Here is a 17,332-nt window from a genome sequence, read left to right as displayed (position 1 = left end):
ACCTCTGGGTTATTTGTGGGGCATAGGAATTCATTCATTATTATTATTATTTTCAAAATATAATCTGGCCCCCCCACACGGTCTGAGGAACAGTGGACAGGCCCCCTGCTGAAAAAGTTTGCTGACCCCTGGTAGTCCAACCTCTGCCTCCTCCTGCTCAGGCTGCACAGAAAAAAAACCCAAAACATTTTGGTTCCAGAAATTCACTCCAATTGTGCAGATAAAATATAAAAAATTCTACAGGATGTGGTATTAGTGTGCAAAAACAGTCAGGATCCAAGGATCCTCAAGCACGCACCTCCAGATGGTGGAGATGTCAGGTGCCATCCTGACGCCCAGGCATCTTCACTTGGTCACAAGTGGTTGAAAGCCAGGTGCTAAATACACCTGGCACCTGGCTAATTTTGAACACTGCTACCTCCCGGCGCCGGATCTGCCAGAAAGACCCCATTCTCATCATACACCCATGAGATAGCCAATGTAAGAACAGCAGTTCTACCTGCAGTCCGAACTACAACCACCATGTTGGTGGCTATGAGCTGGGGATTTTAGGATGAAGCACAGGTTCCTCTCCACCAGCTTCTCAGTGGGGGATGAATGCTGCTGATGTGCAGACTCCAACTATTCAGCCTTTGACCAAGTGGACAGAAGCCTACAACCAGAGGCCCTCCCACCAGGAGTAGGAAGCTTAGGGGTGGGGGAAAACAGAGCATTCTGGGGGTAGAATAGGGGCCATGGACTGGGAGCTGGACTAGTATGGAATTCAGCCAGAGAGAGGCCCAATTTGGGACCTTCTGCTGTGCCAGCTTGGAGCCAGCACAACACCAAAATCTGGGAAATAACCCCATGCTGATTAGGAGTCAAGAGGGCATCAAATCCTGCTCTGATGCCCCAGTCTTCCCTACACCTCTGTTAGGATTGCCCTTCAATGACAATTTGCAGCAATTCTAAAGGCATAGTGATTTTTAACTGCAAGCCAGCTTTGCAAACAAAACAAATAAGTGTGTATTGTCCCATTAAAAAAGGTTTATTGCCTACATTTGTCTGTGTTACACATTTATGGCACAAGGGCCACCTGAAACGCCATTTTACAAATGCTGTCCCTCTCTGGACGGCCAGAGATGCTTTTATACTTATCGGAGGTAACCAGGCAGGAAGCTGTTTGTAAACCTGCTATGAACATTCTTAAGCAATTCGCAGACAACTGTTTTCACTAGAAAATGCACACAAGAGTTAAAGCAAGGGGCATTTTTAATAGAAACTAAAAGACACCAACCATACAAATTGAAACTGGACAATAAACAGGCCTCAAAAATAGAAACCAAGCTAGTAAGAGAAAGCAGTTTAAAAAGTGAGGGTGGAGGATGTGATTACTTTGCTTGGAAATGTGTTTCTAATTCAAGAATGATCTGTGAAGTGCTCAGCATGGCTTGAACACACCTGAACTCTCAAGAGAGATGGCAGATGTGGAACAAAAATCCGATGTGTGGGATCACATGTATAAATACATTCTGAAGCTCAAGATGCAAAACAAACCAAAACCACTTTATCATCAGTTCATCCAGAATTACAGTCCCAACAAAAAAACAAAACAGGAAAACATTTCATGGGATCGTCCACAGGAAAGGGTCATGCCCCTGATCCTGAGCAGCAGCCAAGACTCTGGCACTGAAGAGGGACCACCAGCTAGATCATAAGGACTAGCGACATAAGCCACAGAGATGCTGAACCTGAACCTGGGCTCTGACACCAGGCTGTTAAGCCCATCAGCTAGGAGCCTCCTGAGCTTGGGACAACACCCCCAAGTCAAATTCCTCAGAGGGACTGACCCGACCTCTACACCAAGAGCCTCATAGAATCACAGAATTGTAGAGCTGGAAGGGACCCTGAGGATCATCAAGTCCAACCCTTGCAATGCAGGAATACGCAGCTGCCCCAAACAGGGATCTAACCTGCAAACTTGGCATTATCAGCACCATGCCGTAACCAACTGAGCAGGCTGCAATGCAGAAGGCGGGAGCTGCCTCCAACAGAGTGCTGGGTTCCAGGCCACAGCCCAGCCTCGTTGAGACTTTCCATCGGTCATGCAGGAAGAAATCAGAGCCTGGGGAAGGCAGCCTGGACAACAGGGATAAAAAGGCCACAGCTGAGCTCCAGACCTTTTCAGAGCAGGAGCTATCCAAGGTCCTGGAATCATAGAATCTTAAGAGCTGGAAGGGAACCCGAGGCTTATCTAGTCCAACCACCTGCAGTGCAGGAATCTCAGCTAAAGCATCCATGACAGATAGCCACCCAACCTCTGTTTAAAAACCTCCAAGGAAGGAGAGTCCAGAACTTCTCATGGGAGTCTGTTCCACTGCTGAACAGCTCTTGCTGTCAGAAAGTTTTTCCGAACTTCAGTCCAACATGACCTGCTATTGACTGGCTGGTGACCTAATTGATATATTTTTTGCAGAACTCAGGCTTGCATAGCTGATTAGCAAATAGCTGCTGTGGGTGGGCTGAGCTGGACTGGGGCTTTTGCCCCTGTAGCAGTCCCAGTAGGAACTGACTCTTCCACAGGAGCTAACTCCCAACAGGAGGAGGGCTAACAAAGTCACCCTCAAGCATCTTTGGCACTCATGGGCTCCACATTGTCCTAATTCAGCAGCATAGCACACGCTTTACATAAGGACAGTTCCAGGTTCGAACTCCAGTGTCTCCTGTTGTTAAAAATGACACCAGGTAGCAAGCCCAGGAAAGAGCCCTGCCTTAGCCTTAAAGAGTTGTTGCTATTCGGAATAGGCAATATTATACTGTGCTGGATAAAGTGGTAGATTTGGATCAGGGAAACCTAGATTCAAATCTTCACTCAGCCATGATGCTCACTGGTTGAGCTTAGGTCGATCACTAACCTAACTCACCGTTGTGCAAGAATAAGAGGGTTGGCGGCGAGACAAATGTACGCCATGCTTACTTTGAGATGCACATGAGGATCCTCTAATGAGATACAAATGTGATAAAGACATGTTAAAACTTGCACTCAACCACCCCAGATGGAAGAGGAAATTTTTAATTACAGCAAACCATATAGTCCATCATCCAACCCAAACCTAGTGGGCTTTCCATCTATCTTAGTTTCTCAAATCTAGGAAGACGACATCTGCTTTTGCCCATAGGTGATAAAAGCTTTGTGAATCCACTGAAGGCTTGGGGACCAGTTTTCATGAGCTGTGCTCTCTTTGGCAACAACACCCCAGAAACAGATTAAATTTCAACGTTGCCTGCTCATCTCAGGAGGTGCTAATTATTTTGAGACCTCAGTTACCTCCCAGTCCATTTCAGCTGAGTACTGGCAGGTCTCAAGTCTGTGTTAAGTGGTATATTGCACCAAGCTCTCATCTCATTTTTGATCATCTTCCATTTCTAGTGATGTAGCCACCTCACTGCCCAGCAACTGAGGATTGGGACAGACGTTGTCAAGAACCTAGCACATAAACCACAAAACAGCCAATCTTTTGGGTTGCACATGAGTCTACAGCTTCAAATGACACAGCTTAACGTTAACATTTGCAAGCAGAGACTACGTAAATTCAGCTTCATGATGCTTTTGGCTGTGGAGTGCAGTGCATCCTTAGATGCCCTATTTCATGACTGCTTCCCTACCCAAGGGGTGTGGGTGAGCACCTGCGCCACTGCCATCTGCTGCCAGTTGGATTGCCTTGCTACCCAGATATCTGGGACAGCAGCAGCTGGATTCTAGGTCTGCCATCTGGTATCCATTTAGGGCTCTAGTTGGTTTGATGTTCTAAGTTTCTTTTCTTTTTTAAAAATACCTTTATAGTTTCATTGGGGGCAAATTTCAACCCAGCTGCTCAGTATGAAGCTTGTTCCCACTGTTAGAAAGCCACAGAAACCACTGTTAGGACCAACGGACAACAAGGCAATAGCACTCCAGTTAGGCAAAATCTGATGATGTCTTCTCATCACCCAAGTCCTCAAAATAGCTATATCATCATTTCAGGTAGGGTCAAAATGAACCAGTTTGTGGAATTTTCCTTGCAGGAAAATTGGGGATCAAGCACACCATCTTCCATCAAAATATCTCCAACTACCACTGATGCATACAAACACCCTGTGCCAAATGGGAAATATTCCTGATGGCAGCTGACAGTTCTGCAGGCACTAATCCTCACCAGGATTAGTGCCTGTAGTGTGGTGTAGTGGTTAAGAGCAGTAGACTCGTAATCTGGTGAACAGGGTTCGTGTCTCCACTCCTCTACATGCAGCTGCTGGGTGACCTTGGGCTAGTCACACTTCTGTGAAGTCTCTCAGCCCCACTCACCTCACAGAGTGTTTGTTGTGGGGGAGGAAGGGAAAGGAGAATGTTAGCCGCTTTGAGACTCCTTCGGGTAGTGATAAAGCGGGATATCAAATCCTAACTCTTCTTCAGGGACAGAAGAGCCATTGGATGATAGGAAGCTGCCTTACACCAGGGTCAAATTATTTGTCTATCAAGCACAGCGTAGTCTACTCTGGAAGTGGTTTTCAGACAGGAGGGGTGTCATTGTTGTTTTACATCTCCACCTGAAGATGCCAGGGCCTGAACCTGGAAACCCCTGAGCTGTGAGCCTCCTTGAGATCAAATGGGAGCCAGCAGAAGATGCTGCAAAACTGTCCCCTCAACAGGAACATTGGGGGAAAAAAGGGAGACTAAAACATCTGCTTCTCTCCAAAGCAACCATAGATAGGATGTGGAACTCAAATGGTAAACTGTTTTTCCTGGGTACATACACAGGGAATCCTTCCAGATGTTTTGGACTGCAACTTCCACCATCCCTAGCTGGGGGTTGAAATCTAAAGTGTCTGGAGGGCACCTGGTTAGCAAAGACTGGTTTAAGGGTCCTTAGACTCTCTGTTGCCGAGAATCGGCTGGAAAATACTTCCAGTGGCAGAACGCAGGGTGTGGGAATCCTGACCTGCTGAGGCAGGAAAACTATCAGGTGGAAACGGGCTTGAAGGATGAGTGCCACAGAGCACATGCCCTTGGAACTAACTCCCACTCCACTTTTAATCTTTGCAGTGGTTAATGGGTAGTCTCACTTTGTTCAGGGAAAGAGATTTGGCTTGAGAATACACATCATAGGATGTCCCCTTCCTGCCCCAGTAGGCAAGGGTGAGTTTCTGCATGATGCTATTTGCTGCCAGAGATACTCCCCAGCAGCATGATGAAGGCATGCACACAAGACCCTTACCCATAAATTGAGGGGTGGGGGTGGATTCAGGGGTTGTTCCATTTTGCAGCTACTTTTCTGTGGCTCTGCTGTGAGCAGAGACTCCTATCTTACCTGTCCTGTACTCCTCCCTCCAATTATTCACCAACAGAGTCTACACTCAGGTTCCGGGTTTGAAAACAGGGATAGCACGTTCATCCAAATATAGCATTTTTGCTGAATTGTTAAAATGGAAAGCAGCTGGTTCCTCTTAGAACTTCAGACTAGGCAGCTATAGTCTACACATCTCAGTGGACTGAAAAGGAAGGAAGGAAGGAAGGAAGGAAGGAAGGAAGGAAGGAAGGAAGGAAGGAAGGAAGGGGGTGCCTCGCACATTCAGGCCCCAAACTCAGTTTGCAGGTGCCTTTCCAGCAACAGCAGCATAGTTTTGACCCTCCCTGTTTTCATCATCATGATAAAAGGATAATAGCTCAATGATAGAATACATGCCAAAGTCTCAGGACCAGTTCCTAGTGCCTCCATGTTAGCCTTTCTGAAATCCTAGAAAGTCAGTGCTATTCATACTAAGCTCAATGGACCAGACTTGGTGTAGGGCAGCTTCCTCTCACTTACTGACATACTTTCCAATACCTCGGATAAACGACCTCGGCCCAGTATACCTGAATAAGTGCCTCCACCCCCATCGTTCAGCTCTGAGGGCCTTCTAGTGGTTCCCTCCCTGTGAGAAGTGAGGTTACAGGAAACCAGGCAGATGGCCTTCTCAGTAGTGGCACCCACCTTGTGGAACGCCCTGCCATCAGATGCCAAGGAAATAAACTAGTACCTGACTTTTAGAAGACATCTGAAGGCAGACCTTTTTAGGGAAGTTTTTAACGTTTGATGTTTTATCGTGTTTTTAATATTCTGTTGGGAGCCACCCAGAGCGGTTGGGGAAACCCATAGGGTATAAATAATAAATTATTATCATTATCATTATCATTATTATCATCAAAATAACACAAAAACTAAGAAGCAGCTATGAAAAGTGGCCATAAAATAGCTCCCAAAGAAGAGGAAATTCAGAGTGGCAAAGCAAACTCATGCAGAAGGACCTCCTTCTCCCGCCCCACCCCCCGCCCCAAATAAAACAACTGATACAGATGGGAGTAAATTCATGCCAATGTGTTACAGAATGGACTCCAGCTTGTCATTAGAGTAATGCAACTACATGATCCCACCCCAGATACATTCTGCACACAATGAGGAATGTCGCTCACCCCAGATTTATGGGCTAAATATAGAGCACAGCTTACTGGGTTATAAACAGACACTCATCACCACTGGCAGTGAGCTTACTTAGGGAATGGTAATAAGCCATCTCTGGGATGAGAGGCACATCTCATTGGCAAGGCAACCCACTCAGATAGTCGCTGTGCGGTCTGACCACATACAGGAACCAAATTATTATATTGCCTCATAAAACGCTGCCTTCTTCAAGGGCCAGACAAAGTAATAACAGTTCGCTTGCATAAAGTGGTATTTCTGCCTACACAGAAGTGGGCGGAACACATTAACAGAGTGTTGCAGGCCAAAAGCGAGCCACCAAGACAAAACTCTAGGAAAATGTCTACATATCTTCGCATGTCACTAAAACTGGAAATAAAAAGAAAATGGAAAGAAATTGTACCTTGAAATGTTAACTTTTCTCCACATTTGTGTTTTAGAACACGTATCTTGAAAATATCTACAAACACCATTTGAATGCTTGCAAACGGCAATGGGTTTTCAGATCCACAGGTAAAATCCCATTAATTATATAAATGCAAACAAGCAAAATGCAAGTTACAGAACAAATCCTAGCCTGCCAACGTAACTGTGAACAGACTTCAGTAGATCTTTGAGACCAGCCGGCTCCCGCCTGCTTAGTTTTTCTTGGTTTTGTTTTTTTTTAATTATTGACTTTGCTATGAAAACAGCCAAAGGAAGCCTTTGCACTAGTAGGATTAAGCAACGGGCAACATCAGCAGACATGTTAAAACCTCTGCCACAATACCATTCACTTTAGAGGCTCTACTGATTTAGAAAAAGGCCTCTCTATGCATACACAGAGGTGACATCTGTGTATCAGCAGTGAATGTTTGCTGTGCATGTGTGACACACATAATTGTACTATGTTTCATTTGCGCATGAATGAGGAGATTTTGGGTTCAAGTCGCCCCTGGTTTTGCATGGGGCAGAAGTGGAGATTCACTACTGAATCTTAATCTAGCATTATCTGTGCTACTGCAGACAGCTGAAATAAAGAAAACATGTAAAACATCTATATCCTACCATCCTAACACTTTAGGTATCTTTCCAACCTTGGGCCTATTGCACTAGATGACCCTGACAGTCCCTTCCAATTCAACAGTTATATGATTCTTTTCAGTGATCAACTAGTCTCTTAGGCTAAATCAGTGAAGCTCTGGGGGTTAAGAAACTGACCGATATCAATATGTCCCACACATTGTTGAAACATTAGATATAGAGAGCATGTCAAACCTTACACAAGGTATTTTCCCATAAGCTGATCTGTTATTAAAATGTAAAAGTTGAAATTCAGTATCAATGGGCTCTACCTGTGAATCTCACTCAAGCATGAAGGAGCTGAACTAGCAACTGTGCTATGAAACTTCTAAAGAAAGGGGAAAATCCATCTTTAAACATATTGAGCTGCTTTCTTTTTACAGCACAGCCCTGGGAAGAAGGGTCATTCACTGGTAAAAGATAAAGGACCCCGGACGGTTAAGTCCAGTCAAAGATGACTATGGGGTGCGGTGCTCATCTCACTTCAGGCCAAGGGAGCCGGCGTTTGTCCACAGTCATGACTAAACTGCTTTTGGCACAACGGAACACCGTGACAGAAGCCAGAGCACGCAGAAATGCAGTTTACCTTCCCGCCGCAGCAGTACCTATTTATCTACTTGCACTGGTGTGCTTTTGAACTGCTAGGTTGGCAGGAGCTGGGACAGAGCAACAGGAGCTCACCCCATTGTGTGGATTCGAACCGCCAACCTTCTGATCGGCAAGCCCAAGAGGCTCAGTGGTTTGTGTCATCCATTGATAAGGGTAAGAATTTAAAGAATTTAAAGATACAGTACAACAGGCATCAGAACCCCAGAGTTGGGGATAATGCTTGCCAAGCATGACTGCAACCAAATCATTGCCACACTAATGGCACATAAGCTACATGTTACAAAAGATTCTCCCACTAAACAAACTTACTTGGTCTCCATGGTTAACAGGTGTTAGAGCAAAAAAACAATCTGAATTATTCACATACCTGATCAAACAGAGCTTTCCAGTGCTGAGAGAGGGAAGAGGCAATGCATAAAAGAAAGAAGAGGGGGAAAGAGGAAGAAAAGTGTAAGAGCACAGAAATGTACATTCATTCCAGAAACATTTTTTTTATTTTTTTAGAGAGACAGGTAATCAAATGGAGAATATAGGAAATGGAAGTCCTGCCGTCTGGTGCTGCCTTGGACAGTGAGCTGCTCTGAAGAGTTATGACCACACCAGAGGCACAAACCCCATTGCCATCACAGATGTCAAACAGAGACCGCCATTTCCTCCACACTGAACACTTCGCCATTGATATTTCAAAGTTATGTTTGATTGCACAACACTCTGTAGAGCAGCCCTCTCTGGTTAAGTTCAGATGTTGCTATACTACAACTTCCATCGCCCCTAACCATTGGACATGCTGGTTAGGGCTGATGGGAGTTGTAGCCCCAAAACATCTGGATGGTACATACATACATATATGCATACATAATTTTATTTGTAGGCCACCTTTCCACAGTTCAAACCATGCCCAAGGGGGTTTACAACATGAAGAAAAAAATACATAACTGCATCAAAGCCATCAAAGTCCACCCCCATCGTTCAGCCCGGACACTGAGGTCCAGCTCCGAGGGCCTTCTGGTGGTTCCCTCACTAAAGAAGTGAGGTTACAGGGAACCAGGCAGAGGGCCTTCTCGGGAGTGGCGCCCTCCCTGTGGAACGCCCTCCCATTAGATGTCAAGGAAATAAACAACTATCTGACTTTTAGAAGACATCTGAAGGCAGCCCTTTTTAGGGAAATTTTTAATGTTTGATGTTTTATCATGTTTTTAATATTCTGTTGGGAGCCACCCAGAGTGGCTTTGGAAATTCAGTCAGATGGGCGGGGCATAAATATTATTATTATTAATAATAATAATAATAATAATACGACACAACTGAACAATTTCCACATAAACCACAACAAGATCTAAAATAAAGATAGAAAAAACTGCCAATATCATAATGGCTTTATACAAGTCTAATGTATCTTAAAAGTTGTGCAGAGTTCCATCTGCCTCACCTCAAAATGGATCTTGTAGAGTGGTAGGTGGTTAGAAAAGGGCAACAAAAATTGTCAAGGGGGTGGAGTAGCTCCCCATGAGGAAAGGTTACTACATTTGGGACTTTTTAAGCTGTAGGGTGGAGGGAGATAAGTGAGGGGTGGCATGACAGGAGTTTATAAAGTTATGTGTGGCATGTAGAAAGTGGAAAGAGAAAAAGTTTCTGTCACACGCACAGCACTAAAATATATAGACACCCTGAACATTGGAGGAGTTAGGACAGACAAAATAAAGTATATCTTTGCACAGTGCATAGTTAAAACGATGGCATTCGCTACCATAAGATGGCCACCAACTTGGAGGTCTTTAAAAGGAGACAAATTTGTGGATGATAAGAGTGTCAACACAGGGCCGGCCCAAGACATTTTGGCACCTGAGGCAAACCACGAAGTAGTGCTGCCACCCCCGCCCCCCAACCAGGAAAGAAGGGTTGAGTGAAGATCTACACCAGGAACATGGCCAGAATAAAGAACTACAATTAAGTGAGTATATAGGATTGGCAAAATTAACTTCAATTATAAGCTATCAATCAAATCAAAAGTTAAGAATGGAGTGGAAGTATTTCGAAGATTATTTGTCAAAATCTTGTTCTAAAAATGACATGCTAATAGGCTTAGAATAAAAAATGTAAGCAATAACAAAACCAATAAAGAAAGAAGGAAAAATCAGAATTTAACAAAAATAATGTATTATAGAATGCAAGGGGGGAAAGGTAGAAAGAAATATAAAGAAGTCGAATTACTGTGGAGGGAAGTAGAGGGTGGGTGGTGGGTTTTATAATTAAGTGTATAATTATGCAGCTGCTGTAATTTAGATATTATATTTTATGTGAGGAAATCATTGGGAATTTTGGTTATTATGTATATATGTTAAGTTTCAGTAAAGATCTTGGGGGCGGGGAGTTAAAGCAGAACTACATCAAAATCAAGGGAGGGAGACCAGCAGTGCCTCCTATTTGCAAGAAACTGTGGAGGCAGCATTTGGAAAATGCCTGCACTACTGGCTAGAAAATCTTCTTTAAAAAAATATATGTTAAAAGTAACTTTATAAGCTTTCAAAACTCTTTAAAATTGGTTTTCTAGCCACCATGACAAAGCAGCAGCAGCACTGGCACTCTCCTAGGCCCACCTTACCCAGAATGCCTTGCTCTGAGGAAGGAGCCACTTCTCATATGGATGTGCACCTGAAAGACCAAGGAAGAAGCACAGGTGCCTGGATAGGAAGTTACACTAAGTGCAATTTATGACATTGCATAGGATCTATTAGGGCATCAGCCTTGGTTTGCAGTTTCTTGGCTTGGCTGAACTTGAATCGATATGAGAGTCTTAAACTAGTAGGGGTTTTTAAACCACTGTACATTATAAGGAATACCAGGCCGTGCACTCTTGACAAACTCCAGTTAGAGCAGATCGCATAACACCAGCCAATCGAACCTGAAAACGCATGGCAGGTCCACCTCGGCAAACTGTTAAAGAGCTCAGCTTTTGTGCGCTAACTCCCTGGAATCCCACAGAAACAATCGAGCTCTTGCCTGAGTGAATATTCCTTTATATAAAAACTCCCACTTGTCACAGTAAATCTGCCCAGTGATTCAGAGTTAATGTCCGATCAGCGCTTTTGTTTAATGCAACTCCAGATGCCGCCAGACAGAGATGCCACACATCCCTGGCAGCCGAGCCTCCCTTTGCAGCGAGGTGCTCTGGTTTCCCTCTTGGTGTGTATGTGCTGCCGCCATTGCTGCCGCCGCCACTGATACAGGATACGCATACCTTCAGTTAGACCTAATTGGCATGAACCTGACTGGGCATTACTTTGGCAGATCATACAAGTGCCTTTTGCAGCTATTGCCTCTTGTAAGTCACCTTCAACCCAAGACACCCAACCAGCAATGTGGGACCAATTTAATATTAACATCTGCCTATGACCCTCCTTCTCCTTTCCCCCCTAGAATGAACAGGTGCCAAGGGAAATGGGACTCCTGCACCACCCACAACTGAAGAGGGGATTTCCACAGGTACAGATTCCTGCCAGAACCCACCCTGCTGTTTTTAAAGCTGAACTTGTGCCACCTAAGATTCAGAGGCGACCCACAAGCTGAAGACCATCCGTGTATTCAACCAGCCTCTGTTGCTGTGTGCCTTGAGCAATGTTAGATCTGCAGATATTAGCAGAGGGGAAATGTGCATCCACATGCTGCAAAATCACCTTCACATGCTGATTTCTGCAGATAAAGCTGCCGTTACAAGGGACAGCAGCAGATCCGGCCAATTCCTTGTGGTCAGTTGGCAACCCTAATGGTGAGTGTTTTGCAGAACCAGCCCAGTTCATAACTTAATTCTACAATTAGCTGTAGAGTCCCTTGCTTTTAATAGTTTCATGGAAGAAGAGAGATGCATACCCACCTCTGCTGGCCCAAGAAGGAGTTAAAAACAAGATCTAAGGCATTTTAAATGCTAGACTTGGGGGGGGGGGGGCTATAATTATGGAGGTTTAAAAGCCTGTTTGCTTCTGAAAGAGCGGTTCCGGTCTCTTGTGTAATATTAAATGTGGCTTCTCTTCTCTAATTACATGTATTGTTAAACATAGCTTTCCCAGGTAATAATATCAGGTTTATTATTACTCTCTGGGAAAGAAATCCAGCAAGACAAATGTATTTAAATATTAAGAAGCGGGTTACAAGCACTAAGGAATCTGATACTTCCCCCTGTGGTCTGGTACAAAGGCTCCTTTCCCCAATCAGCACATTCCCTTTTAAGTTTGGATTCTGGGCTCCACATGGATCTCACCCTGCAGAGAGAGAGATGCAACTGGAAGAGGTTACAACCAGCGCCCAAGCCATTTTTTCTGGGCTCAGCACAAAACTTGCCCCACATGCCCCAAAGTCCTTGTCCTTTTTCAAAAATGGGAGGGTTGGGTAAGGTTCTTCAAGTGCTTTGGTTCCCTCTGTTTAAGCTCTTTCTCCTGCTTAGTTTTGGTTTTGTAGCCAAAAATGCAGGGACAGCCTTTTAATGAGGCAAAAGGAAGCAGTCTGCTTCAGCAGCAAGAGCCACAGGGGAGCGGGGGCTGGGGAAGGGCATGATCAAACCCTCAATGCACTGCCACCTGCTGCTGCGGCTGCAAGAGAACAAGTGATAGCAGCTTCTAGGTTCTGGTAAGATCCTATTGGAAGCCACAGGAGCTTCTCCTCGCTTGTCCCACCACCAGAGAAGCGAGGAGAAGCGGCAGCTTTCGGCAAGATCTTTCCAGAACCCAGAAGCTGCCGTCGCCACCACAGATGCGGTGGAGCAGCACCTTTCTGTTTAGCTTCAGGCGCTGAAACGGGATGGGCAGCCCCTGCAGAAATGGCACTACAGCATTAAGCATACCTTGCATCGTTGTCCCACCACCAATCTCCAGGCTCTGAGCTTTCATCCCCTGGGGTCCCCCCCCCGTGCCTCCCACCACTCCTAGACATCCAGCCATGACACACCAAGGGCGTCCATGTTGGTGCACTAGTAACTAGTGTGCTAGTGGAGGAAGAAGGGGCATTATCCTAATGCAGCTCCTCCCACTCCCACCCCCTCCAGAGTGCTCATTGGTTCCTTCTTGCCTTGCCTGGTTACAAATACTTCCAGGTCAGACCTGAATCTTTACCTGGGCTACAGTCAGGTACCATCTCTGCTTTGGTTTTGATCCCACCTGCCTCCTCCCTCCACGCTTCCCTCCTCCCAATCTGCCAGCTTGCCCTTCGGCACCCTCATTCTAGCTCGGCTTCCCCTCCCTTCAAATGACATGCCTCTGAAGGTTCTCCTCCTGTTGACGTTCTCCGGTCCTACTCCTAGTCCTGCCGGCACTCACGCTTCATGTCTCTGTGCTGACACCCATCCACAAAGGAGTACAGATGTAAGCCTACCCATTGGAGTGGGTGGGTTCGCCCCATGCAGAAGGTGCACAGGAGCTACGAGATACCATTGACACTGACTGCCACCCGTCTACTCATGATGAAACTGCCTGACAGGAGAATGGGGGCCACATCGTGCAGCGACGGGATCTTGCTGCAGCCTTTCCCCAACAACTCCACATCCCACCAGACAAGTCAATTTGCCACTCGGCATGAGAAAACACACATCAGTATCGTCGCTACATTTGGAAGCACTACTTTGCTCCGAGCTAGGTCCTCTGCACATACCTTTCTCACATGCTTCTGCCCTCTGATTGAGTCACACTGTGTCCTGGACAGCAGAGGTTGATCTGTGGGGGGTTGGTGGCTTGGCAGCTTTGCCTTTGGGCAGCAGGTTGGAGTAGATGGACTTTGGTTCCTTCCAACTCTATGGTTCTATAAAGCAGGAAGTAATGGGACGCGTGGATAGGAAGTCGGCAAGAAATAGCAAGTGGATTTTTCTACCCTACTCTTTGGCACTCTTGCCACAAGCTCGCTAAAACACTAACAGAAGATACCAACAAGTTGTGCATTTATTTTATTTAAAAAGTAGGAGTCAGCTACTCACTGGGTTTATGCACGACCACTGTAACACACACACAAACTATCAAGGTAGGGACTGCAAGAACAGATTTCTTTTCTCACAAGGTGTGAGAGTAGAAATTTCACACGTAGGGGTGGAAGGAGGAGAAGGTATCCCAGATTTTCAGGGGTAGAGGACGTTTCTCACATTCCTGTTTAGTGCAGTGATGGGGAATCCGTTGCCCTTCAGTTGCTGTTGGACTCTAACACCCATCAGTTCCAAACACAACTGCTAGAGACGATGTGAGCTGTTGTCCAGCAATATATGGAGGGACACAGGTTGTAGGTCCCTGATTCAGGGCTCAAGGGACAAATGGACAGCACAGGAAGTTGTCATTCATACTAGTCATGGCCTTCCTGGTGGCAAGTCTAACCTGATGCAATGTGTGTGTGTGTGCCATCATTTCCATTCAGCACAGGATTAGGAAAGATGGAATGGATTCAGATTTCAGTGTCAGATCCGCAGGGGTCACAAAAGATTTGGGGATGGGTGTGTGTGTGTGTGTGTGTTTGGCAGTGCATGAGAATTCTCAGAGGACATCTACGCTACTGTCTTAGCTGTGCTGCACCAATGGCTGTTGTAACTTTCCAAACTTTGTAACAGCCACAGCTCTATGTAGTTCTATGAGATAGCTGCAGACCTTTCACAAAGAACAGGCACAACTACAATTCCCAAGGTTTTTAGGAGATGCCACAAGAGTTGCCCTACTTCTGTGAGCGACTCAAACCAGTTATGCAAGTCTGAAACTAAGGCTGAAGTACTGAACTTGCCAGTGGATAACCCCAATGAAGAAGAAGAAGAGTTTGGATTTGATATCCCGCCTTTCACTCCCTTTAAGGAGTCTCAAAGCGGCTAACATTCTCCTTTCCCTTCCTCCCCCACAACAAACACTCTGTGAGGTGAGTGAGGCTGAGAGACTTCAAAGAAGTGTGACTGGCCCAAGGTCACCCAGCAGCTGCATGTGGAGGAGCGGAGACTCGAACCCGGTTCTCCAGATTACGAGACTACCGCTCTTAACCACTACACCACACTGGCTCAATGAACTCCAATGGGACTTGCATCTTAGAAAGCAGCTCTGGACTGGCTGCACATTGCAGAGAAAGATAGTGGCGGCCAAGCTGTTCTTTCAGCCATTGCTGATCTCCTCAATGAGGAACTCCTGATACATTTTTGAAAGAACACCTGAAACAAAGGACTAGTGAAAGGATGGGAAACCTGTAGATCACCAAATGCTGTTGGACTCCCAACTCCCATCAGGCCCAGCCAGCATGCTCAGTGCTCAAGGGTGATGGGACTTGCATCTGGAGGACAACAGGCTCCTCATCCCTGGACTAAATGGTCCTCCGCTGCATTCCAGCCCCTCTAATTCTGCCAGGAAAGTTGCTAGGGAATTAGGAGGTTTCTGCCTGCTAATACCACTAGAAGCTTTCTGAATTATGGAAAGGCTCTCCTGTGTGTTATTCAAGCACCAGCAGCTTGAATATGTGGATTGCTTTTGCACCAGGAAATCTTCAGAAAGGAAACAAATGCAATCAAATAATAGGATGAGTTAGAAAACCAACAGGAGGAAATTGCTCTCGGGGAATCGCTCACTGTCACAGGACTATTTGCTCTAAAAGTGCTTAGATAGCAGAATGTGCCATCCCTGAGACCCAAGCGCTCTGGTTGCCATTTAGTGATTAATCTTGCAGCAGTTGCGGGTTAAGAGCAATATAAAGCATCCCTAAATCTTCCACCAACCGTCAGCTGGAGATGAAGTGGGGGGATGCATTCTCAGGGAAATACTTGGTAACTAATAAGGTTCACTGTTTAAGAATCTTTAGAGATTAAGGCTTACAACTAAGTTAGGCTGCTTAGGAAGGCTGGAGGTTCACATTGAAAGTACTGAGCACACACTTAATGAAAATGAAAGTACATGTGGTCACATCCCAAACCGGCTGTGGGATTCAGACCCAAATGTGCTTTGCTGCAAAATCGCCTCAAACGACTAGGAAGAAGAGTAATTTCTTTGAAATCTCATTGCATTTATTTTCTTACCCCCGAGATGATATTAAAGGTAAAGGTACCCCTGCCCGTACGGGCCAGTCTTGATAGACTCTGGGGTTGTGCGCCCATCTCACTTAAGAGGTCAGGGGCCAGCGCTGTCCGGAGACACTTCCGGGTCACGTGGCCAGCGTGACATCGCTGCTCTGGCGAGCCAGAGCCGCACACGGAAACGCCGTTTACCTTCCCGCTGGTAAGCGGTCCCTATTTATCTACTTGCACCCGGAGGTGCTTTCGAACTGCTAGGTTGGCAGGCGCTGGGACCGAGCAGCGGGAGCGCACCCCGCCGCAGGGATTCGAACCGCCGACCTTTCGATCGGCAAGCCCTAGGCGCTGAGACTTTAACCCACAGCGCCACCTGCGTCCCCTGAGATGATATTAGCGCCAGTAATAATTTCTGAATGACTGAAGGTTCCACATGTGGGGAGGGATGACAACAAACCAATATGAAAAGCTTGCAGCAAACAGTCAAGCATTGCATGGGAAGAGTGTGAGTGATCCGCTGAGCACACTGCATTTGTTCAAATGTAAGCTAAAGCTCTTGCAGATGACATTGTGCATTAGCACAAATTACCCACCACATACAGCTACATCTGGACGTGGCTGGCAGGTTGGGGGCACTTATGTACCACTGCATTATTCAGCAGGAAGTCATGATTTGACAGCAGGAGGGAGGCAGTAGTAGCAACTAGGGGGCAGATCTACACCATAGATATCATAAAGCATATTCAATGCACATTTAAAGCACATGACTTCCCCCTAAAGAACCCTGGGAAGTGCAGTTTCTCCTTCACAGAGTTACCATTTCCAACATCCTTAACAAACTGCAGTTGCCATAATTTTGGAGGGAAGTCATGTGCTTTAAATATGCACTGAATATGCTTTAAACGATGTTGTGGATCTGCCCTAGAAGTAATCATCCAGCACCAAAGTAAGGGTGAGCAACATGTGGGGGGGTTGTTTTTTCATTGTCTCTGTGAGATACCTCTGATTATTTTACATCTGTATCAAACCATTCCTCCAAGCAAATCGGGGAATTAGCCCATTTTATTCTCACACCAACCCTGCAAGGTAGGGCTAGGCTGAGTGTTGGTCACCCGCCCAAGGTTATCCAATGTGCTTTGTAGCAGCTGCCTATTGAATCACAGCAGGGTTAATATTCCTTTGCCTT

At 45.8% G+C, this 17,332-nt stretch overlaps 2 protein-coding genes across 11 annotated transcripts in view; both read right to left on the bottom strand.

The window, feature by feature from the left end:
- The window catches only part of RNF135 (ring finger protein 135), a gene marked incomplete at its 5' end in the record, with an annotated part of 230,923 nt that overhangs the window by 122,619 nt on the left and 90,972 nt on the right, over positions 1 to 17,332 (bottom strand). The window lies entirely within an intron of this gene.
- The window catches only part of RHBDL3 (rhomboid like 3), a 133,418-nt gene that overhangs the window by 113,390 nt on the left and 2,696 nt on the right, over positions 1 to 17,332 (bottom strand). For 4 of the 10 annotated variants that reach the window (XM_079965533.1, XM_079965536.1, XM_079965537.1 and 1 more), the window contains exons 2-3: positions 13,785 to 13,931; positions 8,515 to 8,538 (exon numbers count right to left, since the gene is read on the bottom strand). The exons of 2 other annotated variants lie outside the window; for them this stretch is intronic. In XM_079965533.1, coding sequence (XP_079821659.1) covers positions 8,515 to 8,538; positions 13,785 to 13,931 — 171 coding nt within the window. Of the gene's footprint in view, positions 1 to 8,514; positions 8,539 to 9,912; positions 10,026 to 10,702; positions 10,730 to 13,784; positions 13,932 to 17,332 lie in introns of those variants that run through there. 4 more of the 10 variants (XM_079965534.1, XM_079965542.1, XM_079965535.1 and 1 more) reach the window with 4 other exon arrangements.

The sequence above is a fragment of the Podarcis cretensis genome (assembly GCF_951804945.1).
Source record: "Podarcis cretensis genome assembly, chromosome: 2".
Taxonomy (NCBI): domain Eukaryota; kingdom Metazoa; phylum Chordata; class Lepidosauria; order Squamata; family Lacertidae; genus Podarcis; species Podarcis cretensis.
Note: the sequence above shows the minus strand (reverse complement) of the source record. Positions and strands in the feature narration are given on the sequence as shown.